The sequence below is a fragment of the Curcuma longa genome, chromosome 4 (genome assembly GCF_044706935.1).
Source record: "Curcuma longa cultivar G26 ecotype Majalengka, Jawa Barat chromosome 4, ITB_CL_G26_1.1, whole genome shotgun sequence".
Lineage (NCBI taxonomy): Eukaryota > Viridiplantae > Streptophyta > Magnoliopsida > Zingiberales > Zingiberaceae > Curcuma > Curcuma longa.
Genome location: NC_133864.1, coordinates 15,369,617 through 15,385,295, shown reverse-complemented (window position 1 = coordinate 15,385,295; position 15,679 = coordinate 15,369,617). Strand labels below are relative to the sequence as shown.

The 15,679-nt window shown below is 33.8% G+C and overlaps 1 protein-coding gene across 1 annotated transcript; it reads left to right on the top strand.

The window, feature by feature from the left end:
• The first annotated feature begins 1,115 nt into the window (after positions 1-1,115).
• On the top strand, positions 1,116-15,127 carry LOC141826639 (diacylglycerol kinase 3-like). The gene is made up of 12 exons (XM_074713905.1): positions 1,116-1,463; positions 4,452-4,574; positions 4,809-4,946; positions 5,028-5,113; positions 7,242-7,329; positions 8,811-8,886; positions 9,440-9,522; positions 11,371-11,441; positions 11,657-11,734; positions 12,784-12,871; positions 13,212-13,328; positions 14,684-15,127. The coding sequence occupies exons 1-12, from the start codon at positions 1,116-1,118 to the stop codon at positions 14,840-14,842; spliced, it is 1,455 nt and encodes a 484-aa protein (XP_074570006.1). The 3' UTR covers positions 14,843-15,127.
• The last annotated feature ends 552 nt before the right edge of the window (positions 15,128-15,679 follow it).

Sequence of the window (15,679 nt, the reverse complement as noted above, 5' to 3'; positions counted from 1 at the left end):
ATTCTACAGTTGTTAAACATTGTCTCCTAGATGCCTCTCTACGTACATGTGATACTTAGTGATTAGAGAGATCTTCAATAGTTGTCGGATTTGGTTTCCTCATCGGCTCTAATATTGAGATACTCTTAATGTTACTATATAAATCCTATAAGGAGGTATGTGCAGGGGGTATTGTCACAAGCCACTCGTCCTTTTCTTCTTCTTCTTTGCCCTATTATTCTCATCTTTTAATCTCAAATTGTGCTAACTCAAGCGTCGGAGTGGTTACGCACGAAGTCCGCCTGTAACACTCATTCTAACTCTCATCTAAGTATTGCACATCAACCTCATCGTCAACAATTTCATAGTCTCCTAGGAGTTGCCTCTTGTTGATTCACATACTAGCGGTCTCAAATAGAAATAATATTTAATCAATATATGGTTGCAAATTTAATATATGGTTTCTTTTAAGTGCAAGAAGTGAAGTGGGGTGAAGATGTATAAAAAAAGTTGGGCAAAAATTAAGATGACCTTTCCACCAGTCTTTTTCATGTTCATATTTATTTTTATTGATTTTGAGTTGTGTAGACCCATCAAATACTTTATCTCTAGCTTTTTTCTAAAGATGCTTCGTTTGGTTCTTCTAAAACTTTTTAATGAGTTTTTATTCTTCCAGCGAGGAAAGCCAGTGTACTACAGGAAAGCCGATTCCGTGTCTGGTCGGCCAACTTGAGGCTTCTTCTTTTAGTAACTAGCTGTGGGCCACAATTTCTTTTATCGAATCGCTGCGCGGGTATTAATCGAATGCACTGGGAGGGTACGCTGCAGTGGGGTTGGTTTACCCATTGCTAATTACAGACAGCGTGAACGGCATGGCATCTTCGTAATTTATTCATCTCACAGTGTCTTTTCGGAAGATGCTTCCACTCTGTCACCGCGGCTACAGTTATATAGTTAATGAAGCAGTCAAATTTATTATTTTTAAAAAATAAAAATTTAATGAAGAATAAGTATTTTTTGTTGTCGTCAGATGCCTAATAAAATTCGGTTCCTCTTGCTTGTTGCTTGTTTTCCTCGTTCGCCGTCTCCGGTGAAGCCAGTCGACAAGCTCGGGGGAGAGGGAGGGAGAGAGAGAGATGTCGAACTCGAAGACAGCAGCGGAAGCGGCGGGGGGAGCGAACGTGGCGGCGCGGTCGTCGTTGTGGGACTCGATTCGGGCGTGCGGGATCTTTGGGAGCAGGGTCAAGAAGGAAGAACTTAAGAGGAGGATCGTGATTCCGCTGTATCTGAGGTCGGCCATGGCGGCAGCCATCCGGGACCAGGACGCAGGCGCCGGGGCCAGTGCCGCGGCCGAGAACCGCGGCGGCGTGGAGGCGGACGAGATGCCGGAGGCGCCGATTGTGGTGTTCGTGAACTCCCGAAGTGGTGGGCGCCATGGGCCTGAGCTCAAGATCCGGTTGCAGGAGCTCATCAACGAGGAGCAGGTCTTTGTGCACTTTCCCCTCCTCCTTTCACGTGCTTGCTACTACATTTATGATAGTTGGAGTTCCTTAGGTGAAAGATCAGTTGGATATTTTAGGGAGCATTTTGGTTTTCTGCGTACACTTTTTCAGTTCCGATTGAAAACCTTAAATCTCTCTCTTAAGGCTGATGGCAATTCCTAATGCGGTGCCGCATCTGTCGTCCGACCTTAAGCATCACTTGGAAGATTTCGATCCTTTTTCTTTTGACTGATAATTTGGGTCTACTTATTTTCCTTGTTTTGGTTGAAGTTAAGCTCAGTTTTAGATAGGAGTGATTGCAATTTTCGTCTGTGGTGGATAATATCGCTGTACAGCGTTAACTCCTGGGAAAAATGGCTACATGTTTTTCAGCACATGAAGATGCCAGCTAGCTCAATTGGCAGGGGGCTTAGTGCCTTTGCAAATAATAAAAAAAAGGATTCAAATTCTTCCGTGGGTAAAATTCAGTGTACCTTAATTTTCAAAATTATCAAAGGGGAAACTCATCACCTCCTCTAATATCATGTTATACAGTATACTTCTTTTTGCTCTGATTTTGTTCACTGCCCTTTAAGGCCCAAATATACATTAATTCCACTGGAAAATTATGTAAATATTCACATTCCAAACTTTTAGTTGTCCATAAGTGGAGTTAGGATTTTTTTAAATTTATTTTTTAACATTAAATGAGTAAAAGTGAACAATTTTATTTGAGAATTTTAGATGTAAATTGTAATTATCCTTTGCTCAATTAAGGTGCTAATATTCCCTTATAGCAGTTCTAGCATTATATAAGAAATTTGGATGATTTTTTGCTTTAAATTCATAAAAGTTTAAACAATTTTAATGAAACTGTTAACTTTTTAATAAATCAAGGTCAAAGGGGCAAATGGGAATATTAGAGATGATGGGGCATCCCTTTTAATACTAATTAAAAGTTCAAAACAAGTACATCTGTCTGATGATTTTCAAAATATGAGCGCCATTGTAATATTTTCCCTTCTTCCTTCATCCTTGCATGGCGTTTGTCCCTTGTTTTCTTCTCAAAGGAACATTTTCTTCAACGACTTTATAAGTGAACTTGTATGCTAATTTGAAATACATATTGTTATTATCTAGCTTGGAGGTCATGACAATTGTTCTCTATCTAGAAGATCATTCAATTTCGACCATCTTCAGTGGCTGTCTATTTTCTTAATGATCAGTCTCTTTTTCTGCTCCACAATTAAACCTATTTTTACAGGTCAATTGAGGCAGCTACGACTATGCTTTTTGGTTAGAGTACCAACACAAAAATAGGGGAGATATCACTATCAAGACTAACATGAGGGAACAATATAATAAAAAAACATTATTTTTTGTTGGTTTGTGGTCTTGATGAATGCCAAATTACAAGAAAATTCACTAAGATAGTATCATAGTTTGCAGAATTAGGATTGGTATCAGGATCAGCTTGTTCAAAAACAATAATGTCGGCTGTTTCAGTTCAATAGAATCAGTAGAATCGGAATGAAAAAAAAAGGACTGTAAATAGAAAAGTAATCAATCATCACTACTATGGATAATATCAATACATATTAAACCCCCAAAATATTAGAGCTATTAAATTATATAATCTCAAGTATTATGAAATTGACATGTTTCATATATTATTACAGATTGTCTTCAGTGTGACATATTAATACCTGTTGTATTCTATTAATAATTAAAAAATGTTGAATAATTTTGTCATATTAACTCATAATTTATTATATTCAATTATAAATCATATTTGTCTGTTAAGGTTTTATACTATAACAAATAGTACACTATATTACTTAGCTCTTTCCATAACCAACACACACACATTAGTACATACACCGTGCAGTATATTTATGGCCTAAAGAACATCAACTGTCTCACTTGTTGTCACAGCACATAAACTTAAACACCTTAAAACAGATATGTTACAGAACTTTCTTATTTAAAAGGAGAACATGTCACTCATTTGTCTCTTTTCTTTTTGTAGAACATTCTCCACTTTTGGCTTGCAATTAATTTCTTTTCCTTCTAATCTCATTGTATCCTTCTTTCAATTTGGATATGTTTATATGTTTTCAACTTTTGACTGGAAAAGACAAACCTGGTGCCTCTCAAAATAAAACAGTACCTTTAAGAATCAGCAGATTTCTCTCAGAATCAAATCATCCTCTTGTAATTGAGTGTTTTGAAAGTGGCTTAACTTTGGTTTTTTGCTGTTTTAGTATATTTTTCTTCTTAATCTATATGATTTTTTCTCAGATAAAATTGGATTGGAAAAAGCAGATACCTATCCAACTCTGTTGATTTGGAATGGAATTGGCCAATCTAGAAAACTATGGATAGTACTTCCAAGTAAGAAATCCATTAGATTCTAAACATTGGAAGTTGATTAGTTAGCTTGAACTTTAAAGGTGCGAGGGGTACAGGAAAGTTACTAGCATAAGTGAGACTTAACTTCCGGTTATATTACTATGGAATGGCAGAACATGCTAGCCATCTAGTTAGCTCTAGTTAGGGCTTATGCCATTGTTGTATTATCCAAGTAAAAACAAAACAAAACAAAACAAAAAAAATCAAATTTCTCTATGTTTTCCTATGTTTTTATTTTGCTAGTTTTTAGTAGCTCAATAAACTTATATGATTAACATGAATATATGAGATTTTTTATACTTGTTATATTTGTGGTTGGGACTGGAAATGAATACCCAATATCCATTAATATCTCCAATAAGAGTTGCCACATAGATTGGTTTGTGCTAGCAAAGTAGAGTCCTGGTATCTTGAAATCTTTCTAATCTGACTCACATTTTTTTCAGAATGTTTGAATGATCATGTTGTGTTGACTGCATTTGGTTCTAGAATTTTCTTTTCATAAATATCTTTTTGGGTCAGGAACATATCTAGGAGCATGAAATCATGTCACTTACTATTTCTTGTATGTTAACCCAGGTCTTTGATCTTTCAGTGATGTCACCTTCTCATTTTGTTCGGTATGCTTTAACTTGCTTAGAGAATTTGGCATCTATTGGTGATGATTATGCAAAGACCATCCGCGAGAAGCTAAGAATTATGGTACGCTTTCCTGCAAGTTTATCTTGCTGATACCTTTTTATGAATATTTGATTCATTGATGCATGCTCGATCATTGCATGTCCAAATTTGCTTATGTTGTAGATATTAGTCAAATATTAAAATTATTTGTCTGTCGACTCCATTCTTGCTTTGATGCAATTTCACAAGATTTGTTTGATTGTTTCTTTCCTGTTAATGATCAAATGAGTTTTGGTTGATTATTTTATTTTGCAGGTTGCAGGAGGTGATGGTACAGTAGGTTGGATTTTGGGGAGTCTTGGTGAACTTTTTGTGCAGAAAAGAGAGCCTGTTCCCCCAACTGGTATTATCCCACTTGGAACAGGGAATGATCTTTCTAGGAGTTTTGGTTGGGTAAAGACTTGTACATCACTAACTTTGATTGTTCCAGTTTAATTGAAATAACATCTGTTTACTTATAGTACAACAATGCAGGGTGGCTCCTTCCCTTTTGCATGGAAGTCGGCAGTGAAACAATCTCTTCTCACGGCAATTTCTAATCCTGTTCAAAACCTTGATAGGTGAGCATTTTATCTATTTCTATTATGAGATTGGTAGTGCAACTCCTTTAATTTCATTTTTACCATATTTAACTACCAGTCAAAATGGTTCGGGCATGTTCAAAGTCGACCAGTAACATCTTGAATGTATTAGAGTGAAAGATGAAAGAGGTAGAGGGTGACTAAGATAAATATTAGCCAATGATTTAAATATTGCTAGTGATATTTTCTTGAATAGAGCTCAATGTAATAGATGATGATTCTTCAAATCATATTTTTTTTCCTTGTGGCCTAACCACACAAAATCAATTGATTTCCTACAAATATCAAGTTACGTGATATAGGGGTTCCCTTTGCATACACTAAGATTGCCAGTGATTTTCACATATCATCCGTGATGGATTTATCAACTGTGATAGATTCAAGGTATTGGAAATGATTGCTAATACATTAAGTAGTACCCATTCAAATGGGGAAAAAATTATGGTGCTCATTTCAGCATGCAAAAGGAACTCTTTCGTCTTGTTTGCCATAACGAGAATCTTTGCATAAAATCATACAAGAGCATGACTTGTTTTATAAACTAGGAACTTAACCTTTTCTTTCAATATCATGTTTTCTTCAAATGATATCTAAAAGAGAACTCCAACTAGGATAATTGGAAATAATTAAGAAATCTTAATATGACTATTGAAATTGCCTTACATAAAGTTTGATGGAGGGTAAGATACATGTAGTTGACACCAATTAATGGGATTATCATGAGTTCGTGGTGATTAGTTTTTGGTGATAAATTGATTTGATATCTTCGTCATCATCAAACCATGTAGTTCCAACTATTAGGGGTTTGTTACATGATTCTTATCCTTCCATTGAATTTTATGCAAGACTTCACTAATAAATCAATTAAATAACCTTTTGTTACATTGAGCACAATTTTTATCATTTCCCTCTGCTTGCAATACTTTTAATTCTGATTGAAAGCAGCTTTCTTCTTTTGTGCCATAAAAAGAATCTTTTGTTGCATAAAATTATATAATTGTTTTGTTTGCTAGGCATTACCTTTTAATTTCAGTATCATGTCTTCTTCACATGATATCCAAAGAGAACAATTAATGTAATTGGAAGTAGTATAGAAGATCTGAATCTTAGTTGTGAAATAGTATATAGAGTTCAATGGAGGATAAGATTTCATGTAGTTGATCCCATATCGTGGATTAACACAACCTGATGTTGATTATATTTTTGATGATAAATTGATTTGATATTATGTGCATCATCAAGTTGTGTAGTTTAGGTTCCAAGTATTTGGTCTTGGTATCACAACTCTTCCATTTGTTGAATTCTATAATAGATTTCATTTGATTATATTTAGACAGATTATCTACAATTTCAATGTCTCCCTCTACCCCTTATTCCTTTAATATTAATTGGTTCAAGCCTTTTGAGAATGTCCCTTGCATTTCAATCCACTTTCTCTCATCTTATTATCTATTAGAGCTACACCTAATTTTTGCAAGATAAGAATATCTTTTTTCTTCTTGAGTAGCCATATATCCATTTTAGCTCAATATTAAAAAAAAATCTGTACTTGTTTCTAATTGCCATTCTGTTCACTGAGTTTGCATGGTAGAGCTGCCTCCACTCTCCTTTACCTTGGATAGTCGCCAGCAATGTGAAATATCTGGCATGGTGCTTCCACCCAACTTTTCCACATCTCAATCCCACCTTAGAATGATACAATCTCACTTGTATCATGCGAGATGGAATGATTTCTATAACCATGGTGCGTATGCTTATGCAGTGATATCCACATTAATATAACATCACTAAATCTTGTTAGTTCATGAATTGTGCATGGCTTGCTTTCCTGTCGCTCTTATCAAAAGCCCTCCATCTTATGGAACATATCAAGTATGCTACATTGGTAATGGACTAGAAATTCTCCTAGATTTGGTCTATCAGACTTGTTAGTACCATGAGTTTTCTTAGCCTTGCACAACCTTTTAACATTTTGTTTCCTTTCTAATCCAGTGTGGGCTGCACAAGGTAGCTTAATAGCAGTGTAGTAAATCTGGGAAACTTTACACAAACAACTGATCCTTCTTGAGATAATTATCTTATGCAAATTTTTCCCCTTATCATGCAGTTGGCATGTTACAATCATAATGCAAGAAACACAAGGACTCCAATTGCCTTATTGTCTTAAGTCTGTAGGAGAGTATGATCTCAACGAGGTACAGTGCTAAGCTTGATCTCATTTGATCTACAATTCAGTTGTGGTTTCTTCTTTTGCAAATTTCCATTTGTCCACTTCCCATGATACATGCTGGTTTTCATGCTCCTAAGGCTTTCTGATAATTACTTGGCTCCGTGCGCTTTCTGGAAAGTAGAGTTACTATATTATAGTTGCTGATGTGCAGGTTCCAAGGTTAGGCAATGTTTGTACTTATTTTATTGACATGAAACATCTATATCCAGCCACCAGAAGGCCAGAACCATTTTCCTTAAGCTTTTTTTATATGCTTGTTTTAGCTTTTATTTACCTTGCTATTATGCCAAGAGTTTGACCCCAGTCTAAGTTTGATTTAACATTTCTATTTTCTAATGAACCTGTTGAGTTAAAACACTTTCTTGCATAATTAAGCAAGCAATTACCTGGTGCAATTTCTAGAAAAGTCATAAAAAATATTTTCAAATATCTCGAGAAGAGGAGATGGCTCTCTAGAATCTTCATAGGTGGTGGAGAGCATCTATAAATAGAGGGTTGGTGTGGGCATTTATAACTAATATGTCAAGAAACCTAGCTACAACTATAGCTCCATTCAAAAGCCCTCAACACTTCTAATTTCCAACTAGCTTGTAAACTAACCTAAACTGTAAACTATTTGAAGCTCTTGTAAGCAAATTCTGATTAAAGAAAGGTTCCCATTTTATATACTAATCTTCTTCCTTTAAAACTAACAGCGGTATCAAAGTTTAGTTGGATAAAGTAATTGGGGGTCATCCATTTCCTCATTCAATTATGACATCCTCCTCATTCAACCAACCTTCTATTCTTCTTCCCATCTTTTCTGGTGAAAACTATGATTATTGTAGCATTATGAGGAAAACATTCTTCATGTCTCAAGGCTTGTGGAATATTGTGATTAATGGCATAAATGTTCCACCAAATTCAACTACATCTCTTGCTTAGCAAAAGAAGGTAGAAGATGAATAGAAAAAAGATGCATAAACATTATTCATCCAACGAGCTCTAGTAGACACTATTTTTCTAAGGATCATAAAAGCTACAACTTGATGCATTGTTAATCATTGAATACCATTACAAACAGCAATCACCTGCAAGTTGACTTATACTAGTTAGCTACTTATTTTTCTTCACTTAGCCTATGTCAAACTACATCTTTGTCTCTCTTTTCAAATATCCTCAACTTCCATTAAGGCTAAGTGTTACTACTTCTAGAGCTCTAGGCACTAGTCGTTTAACTATCTCTACTGAATTCATTTTTGGTGTTCCAATTACTACTAAACACACTTTTTATTTTATTTTATTTTATTTTTTAATTTAAGGTTGTTTTCTATTTCTATATTTAGCTTCAAAGTAGCAGCATTTAGTATGTGTCTATTCACGTGTGATTTCTTATTTGTTCTCTGCTCAAATGTGCTACCATTTAAGAAATATGGTGATATTTTGGAAAAGTTACTGTTTCTATAGGATGTGGATATCCAAAGAGAATTGGCTGAAAGAATTTCTTGCTTTGAAGGAGTCTTCTACAACTACTTGAGCATTGGTATGATCAATTTTATTAATAATATTCATTTGCAATTCATTGTGAAAAATTTTGGGGAAAATTGAAACTGATACCGTCTTGGATCTGAATTTAACATCTTTATTCTAATCCATATAGTATGGAAGGCTCTTAGAATAAATAATATACCATTTGGGTGATATGTTCCTTGATTATATTCTGAATTTTCAGGCAGAATGATATGACCACAAAATGAGGATACTGTGGTTTATTCAACACTCTAGAGGATGACTATCGTGTCATAAGTGGTTTCTTTATGATGCATATCCAAATTTGTCTGTAGTGCTATTTTTGTCTGTTTCTCTAAATGTATTACTTTTCATAATGTTTTCTCTCTTCTACTATCTTGTGAAGTTGCTGCTGTCTAGCTCAACTGGTATCATATGGTGATACTGCTTCCAGTTTACATTAAATAACCTTCCTCTTTCTTGTGCAATCTTGTCATACATTTGCATGCTTAACCTTTTATGTAATCATGTATTCCATTCATTAGATGCTTGCAGATCCTTATTCTTTTCAATTTCTTGCAATACAGGAATGGATGCCCAAGTTGCCTATGGCTTTCACCATTTACGTAACACAAGGCCATACCTTGCACGAGGTCCAATTTCAAATAAAGTAGGTTCATATTTCTGTCTTTATTACATTGCATTCGAGTTAGATAGAGGAACGTCTTTTTGTTATGGATAAAATAATTGTCATTGTGATGGTTTTAGTAAATTAATAGTGTCACTTTAAAACGAGAAATAGTGATTAAAAACTATATAACAAGACCTAATCCATATTCCAATTATTATCTGAGTTTTTTTCATACTGCATTTTTGTCATCATGCTAATTTTTGCTAAAGATTGGGAACTAAGTTGCAGCAGTTGGAGTATCATAGTAGCAAAAGGAGTGATGTTAAAGTTGGAGACTAAGATGCATTCATAATCTTGTACCTGTACCCATTCTAGTTTTAATGTGCCAATTAAAGATCAGCTCTTGGTGGGTGGTTAACTGAGATATCCTAGGAGTATTATTTAATAGTTCATAGAAAGTTTCGAGATTACTTTTAATATGAAGTTATAAGAGCCAATGCTGTTGTCAGATTGACAATGTTCATTTTTTTGGTATTAGGTAGGTGTAGTCATTAATTGAGATACTTCTTAAATTTTGCTAACTTATTATTTTAAAATTATAATTCAATTGATTTTATAATTACCACTACTTTATATTTGGGGGTAAATCAGTTAATTAGTGGAAGTGGATTTTTGAATTTAAACTCATTTGAGTTGAACTCTCAGAAAGCATGCCGAAGTACACAACATCATATCGATACTATACCATTTCGATTGAAGATTGAAACTCTTGTTCGAAACAATACTTTCCATATTTTGACTCATGATGATTTATCATTTTCCAGACATTAATTGTGGAATGTTCAAGTAAAATTGACAAAGTGGGAAAAGGTAAGGAGGTGGTTGTCAGAATCAGCTAACACCTATAGATCACTCTAGCTGATCAATCAGTATTTGCAAAGGTTGATTCAATTTTTTCCAAGAAATTGACATCTTGTTTGGATTGAGAATTAGTTCATTATTTTCTATTTTCCTTGTTATTTTTCATAATAAATCTTTCCTTTATTTGGCAACAATCATTTTTTGGTTTTTAAATTAATTTTTTTCTACAATGGTGTGAAAAAGTTGCTTAACATTTTTCTAATTTTCTCAGATTCATTTCAAATTTCATTTTTTTCTGAAAAATAGAAAATTGGAAATTTCCATGAATCATACATATCCCTAGAGATTTAAAGAAATTGGCTAAAATTATATAGTTCACTACCAATTGGAGAAAAAAAAATTGTGATTTGGTGAAATCGAGATCAGATTGGATGGAATCAGGTTAACATCTGGCCATATTAGAATGCATTGGAAAATGTTGAACCAAGGCCTTTTCGACAATCCCAACGATTCCTAGTGAACTAGCATTGGAGGGATAGTCTTTATCATTTGCTACACCCTTGCCACAACTCTAGATTTATCATGATCTTGACGATCATTAATCCAACCTTGCTGTCATTTGACTCTAAATTTCTTTACTGTGGATCAAGAGAGAAGTTAGCAACCTCTCTTGGTCAACAACCCAAAATTTCCCTTTCCCTTAGCTAAAACTCTACCTGCATGCAATTAGGGACTGACTAAATCTTATAACATGTATTATTAAGGAATAAAATCATTTTGTTTACAACCATATATTAATAATCTATTTTAGTTTAGTAATCTTTTTAATACACACACACACACACTATTAGTTATAACATACTTTTTACATTTACTGATTCTATATCAATAATATGATTTGTTATTTATATGATGTATTAACAATTTGATATTAATGATACATTTTAAGCATTATTCGTTCTTAATTATTAAAATGAATAATATTTAGATGATAGTCAAATGTAACAAACAGCATTTGTTTTGCAGTTGATTTATGGTGGATATAGCTGCACACAAGGTTGGTTCTTTACACCATGTGTGAAAACTCCAAATCTCAGGTCAGTTATAGCACATTTATCAAAAATATTTGCTTCTTGAATTTATTTTTATTTTCCTGTAACAAAAAATGATTAAGTTTCTAACTTGGAATTACTGATCTATATTCATATTGATATGGGTCTTCTGTGTCTTGGATATATTTGTTCCTGTTGTTCATGTGTGACAATATTTCTGCCCATAGAAATTCAATAAGTTGATCTTGTTTCAAATGCAGGGGGCTTAAAAACATTTTATCCCTTTATATCAAAAAGGTTAGCAACAAAGAATGGGAGAAGATTCCAATACCCGCTAGGTGATTATACTTTGTTATTTTTATTGACTATCTAATTTACTGTGGCAATGTTCAAGAGATCATGTTGTAATCTCTCTTCACTTATTCATATTGATGATCATCGAGTTTAATTTTAGTTTTTTGTGGGAATTGGTGTCTTTATTCATGTAAACATATTGAACCATATTTTTCTTTCATTAGAAATATGTCTTGTATTTGTGTATTAACTGAGCAATATAATTGGTTATTTGTTTTCTATGTTTTGCATAATTGGTTATTATGCTTTCTAATTTTTACTTGTCAAGCTAACCACCAGCTCAAAAATGTGCTTAAGATGAAGTTAACATTAGCTTGCTAATCAAAGCTTATAAATTGTCTTTATTAATCCACAACTCGCCATATGCACTAAACCAGAGTGTCAAGTCTAACATAGCCTATCTTTAATCATGTTTGTGAGGCATAATGGTGGTTGTTGTTGGGATGTCCCATCAGTTGTATGTTACACAAACAACCTTTTGACTACCTCACCTTGCATACAATTAGATCTGCTTTGATACTAATTATCACAACCTTAGAATTAGAAAATTTTCATGTTAACTTGTCAGACTCAAGCACTAGTCCCTAAGTTAAAATTAATAGTAGCTTATTCATCTAAGCTTATAAGGCTCCTTTGGAAGCCCACAACTCACCTTTTATGACTAAATTGTGTCATATTTTAGTAAATGTACCATTCTAGCAAACTTTGTCTCCAAGGGATATTGCCTGCTTACTAACTGGATTTTCCTTATGTACTATCCAGTGTGGAAATTTCAGAACTTGAGTTAGCATGCTTTGCTGCATCTTTAGTTTCTAGATTCTATTGAGTTAAGAATTTTGAAAATGTTTTCTATTGAACCATGAAAATTTTGAACTGACATAGTAGTAACCTTCTAATTGATACATTAGTTTTCTTGCTAAAAAAAATCAACGTGGAAGGATGCTATTAGTGCAATTTCTCTCCTATCTAACATGATTAACTTATTTATTCAACTGGTAAGGAGATAATTCTGCAATGGACACATTTGCTGCAGCGTTAGGTCCCTTGTGCTTCTAAATCTGGACAGCTATGGAAGTGGAAGTCATCCATGGGGACATCCTACTCCTGAATATCTTGATCAGGTTGATATTACTCATCTATATGAAAATTTTACTGTCTCGATGATTTTTTTTTCTCTCTAGGAAACTTTCTTTACAATAGTAACTCACATGTAGTTGGAGTTTGGTCCTGTCACCTGTGTTGATTGTGAAAGTTCATAAATTAGACCATTACTCTCTTTCAAATTTATATAATTGAAATAAAAATGTAACTTAAGCAAGAAAGAGCAGGAAGAAAGGTCTATCAACCCCTTAATCTACAGAGTATAAAACACCACAAGACAAATAATTTCTGGAAATTTGCCCCTGAAATATTTTTATGCACTGAGTTTTCACAGATATTTGCCGCTATTTTCTTTCTCAGAGAAGGTTTTATGAGGCTCGAGCGGATGATGGGCTGCTTGAGATATTTGGAATGAAACAAGGATGGCATGCTTCCATGGTTATGGTTGAAATTATCTCTGCTGTACACATTGCTCAAGTACCATTTCTGTCTTAACCATTTAAACTGTCACAGCATAATGATATTGTTGCTATATATCCGGAATTTCTCATTCCCAGTAGGGTTACTAGATCATGAAGCCTTTGCTTCTACTAGCATGCATTTAATTCAATTATACTGGATGTGTATTTCCCTAGAAATAAATATCATTTGAGAGCACTGACTGGCGCGAATTATTAGTTATTAATATAGAGTAAAATGCAACAAACTCTAAGCTATCAGTGTAGATTTAGCTAGGTTAGGTCAGTCTTGGAACTGGAAAAGATTGATATCAGTTAATGCAAACTCTCAGTTCTTTGTGATTAAATATGTATTTTTATTTATTACTTAAATAAATTCAGTCTGGGCTGACAGGTCGCTTTCAATAAAAAACTTGAACCCACCTGATTTGGAAACAAATCTAGCTACCATGTTAGATAGAGTCAAGTTCCCATTTTAGATTATATTTCTTAACCATCCCCATGCTTAGCTTACTAACTTGTTCTATTATCTTTTATATGTGCGACATCTGTAGCTGTTATTTCTTGTTTGCCAAAGATAGGATTTTGGATAGTGTTAATTATTTAATCGTTGGAATAATATTCAGTGTGTGACTTCAAATAATGGAGATTTATGTGTTATTTATTGCTGTCATATTAAGTGAGGACCAATTGGAGTTGAAGATACCAATCACTTTCTAAGTTCGAATGTGTAGCTATTGCTTTTCTACCTAAAACTCTTTCATGCAACAGCCATATATTAGTTTAACAATTTCATTTTGGTCAATCATGCATACAAAATGTTGTCCTACAATTATGATCCACAAAGGATGAGGAAACTGAGTGATATGGATGAAAATAAGATAGGTTGCTTGTCATGAATTTATCATGAAAGTAGGAAGTTATAGACTAGTGTGATTCATAATTCACAATTTAAGTTTGATATACCAAGCCAAGAACTTTATTACCAAGTTGAATTTACATGATCATCTCTCTGCCACCTGAAATTCTTGGGAATGTGTGGCAAACACTAATCATTAGTACTGTTTCGGTTCTCTTTTATGTTTGCCATTGACTATTAGTGACTCCCGAAAGATGAGGAACGTGAAAAGTAATATATACAAGTGAAACCCCTATGAAGTTTTTGTCGATGTATTCATTATGAAGCCGGAAAATTAGGAGATAGATGATTTATATATAATTCACAACTTCTAATTAATAGCTTCAAAAGGAAATGCATGGCTGTGAGTTGGGAGGCCTCTTGTGCTGATGCTTGGCATAAAAATGATTGATTCATTATATTAATTTTTTTTCTTTCTTTTTTTTTTTTACAAAGAGGTTAAAAATTTATCACAGGCTGCTGCTGTCAAGTTGGAATTGCGAGGTGGTGACTGGAACAGAGCTTATTTGCAAACAGATGGAGAGCCATGGAAGCATCCTTTAAACAGGGAGCACTCCACATTTCTCAAGATAAAGAGAGTTCCCTTTCAATCACGCATGATAAATGGAAAATAGTATCTCCTCGTGCTTCTGACTCCACGAGCATAAGTCAATCACCCTGAATCTTGTGATATTCTTTTCCATTTTTTATCAGACTCCTTGAAGATGAATTAAGTAGCTAATCTTATTGCACATATATAAGATTGTTCTAATTGATGTGTGAGAACTCTGGAAAGTGTGATGCAATTGAACACCGAGACTGCATGCGTACATTCTTGCATGCCACTTTTCCCCTGGTCTATCTTTGACATGTATCTATATATGTAAAATAGTGCAAATAGTCATGGCAAGTGCTGGATTGATGCCTACGACCATTGTCCTTGTTTGATATTATTATTATTTTCTATTCCCTTTGGGTTTTCAGTATTTCCTATGCGAATAATTAAGAATTCGTTTGAAGGAAATAATTAATGGCTAGCTATTGTCGGAATACGCCTTTAATTTTAACATTCATGATTATATATGTAATCTAGTTTATTATCCCATTTAATTAGAATGAGTCTTTAATTTGGAAGGATCGATGTGGGTAAAGCAGTAAATGGATATGAATGCGAAAAATATATATATAATTTTGAAAAGAAAACTTACAAATTTATTTGTATTTTTTTTATGCCAACTTGAAAATAGGGATTATTTTTATTCCAACTTAGATTAATACTTTTTGTCTGCATGCATCATGATTCATTTCTTTTTCATATATTTAAAGAAAAATAATTAAACCTCTTCCGTCGTGATTAACTATAATTTTTCAATCTATCTATTCACTAATGGTTATGAGACCGATCATGTAGAGCCGTTAGGGTGACGAATTTTACCTTTTACAGAAAAAAATAATTAAATATCTAAAAGAAA

Bases quoted from the DNA above. Each gene is read 5' to 3' on its own strand.
- LOC141826639 (XM_074713905.1), top strand. From the start codon at position 1,116: ATGTCGAACTCGAAGACAGCAGCGGAAGCGGCGGGGGGAGCGAACGTG. The intron at 1,464-4,451 runs GTCTTTGTGCAC...ATGTTAACCCAG, and splicing joins AGCTCATCAACGAGGAGCAG to GTCTTTGATCTTTCAGTGAT. The intron at 11,735-12,783 runs GTGATTATACTT...CATTTGCTGCAG, and splicing joins AAGATTCCAATACCCGCTAG to CGTTAGGTCCCTTGTGCTTC.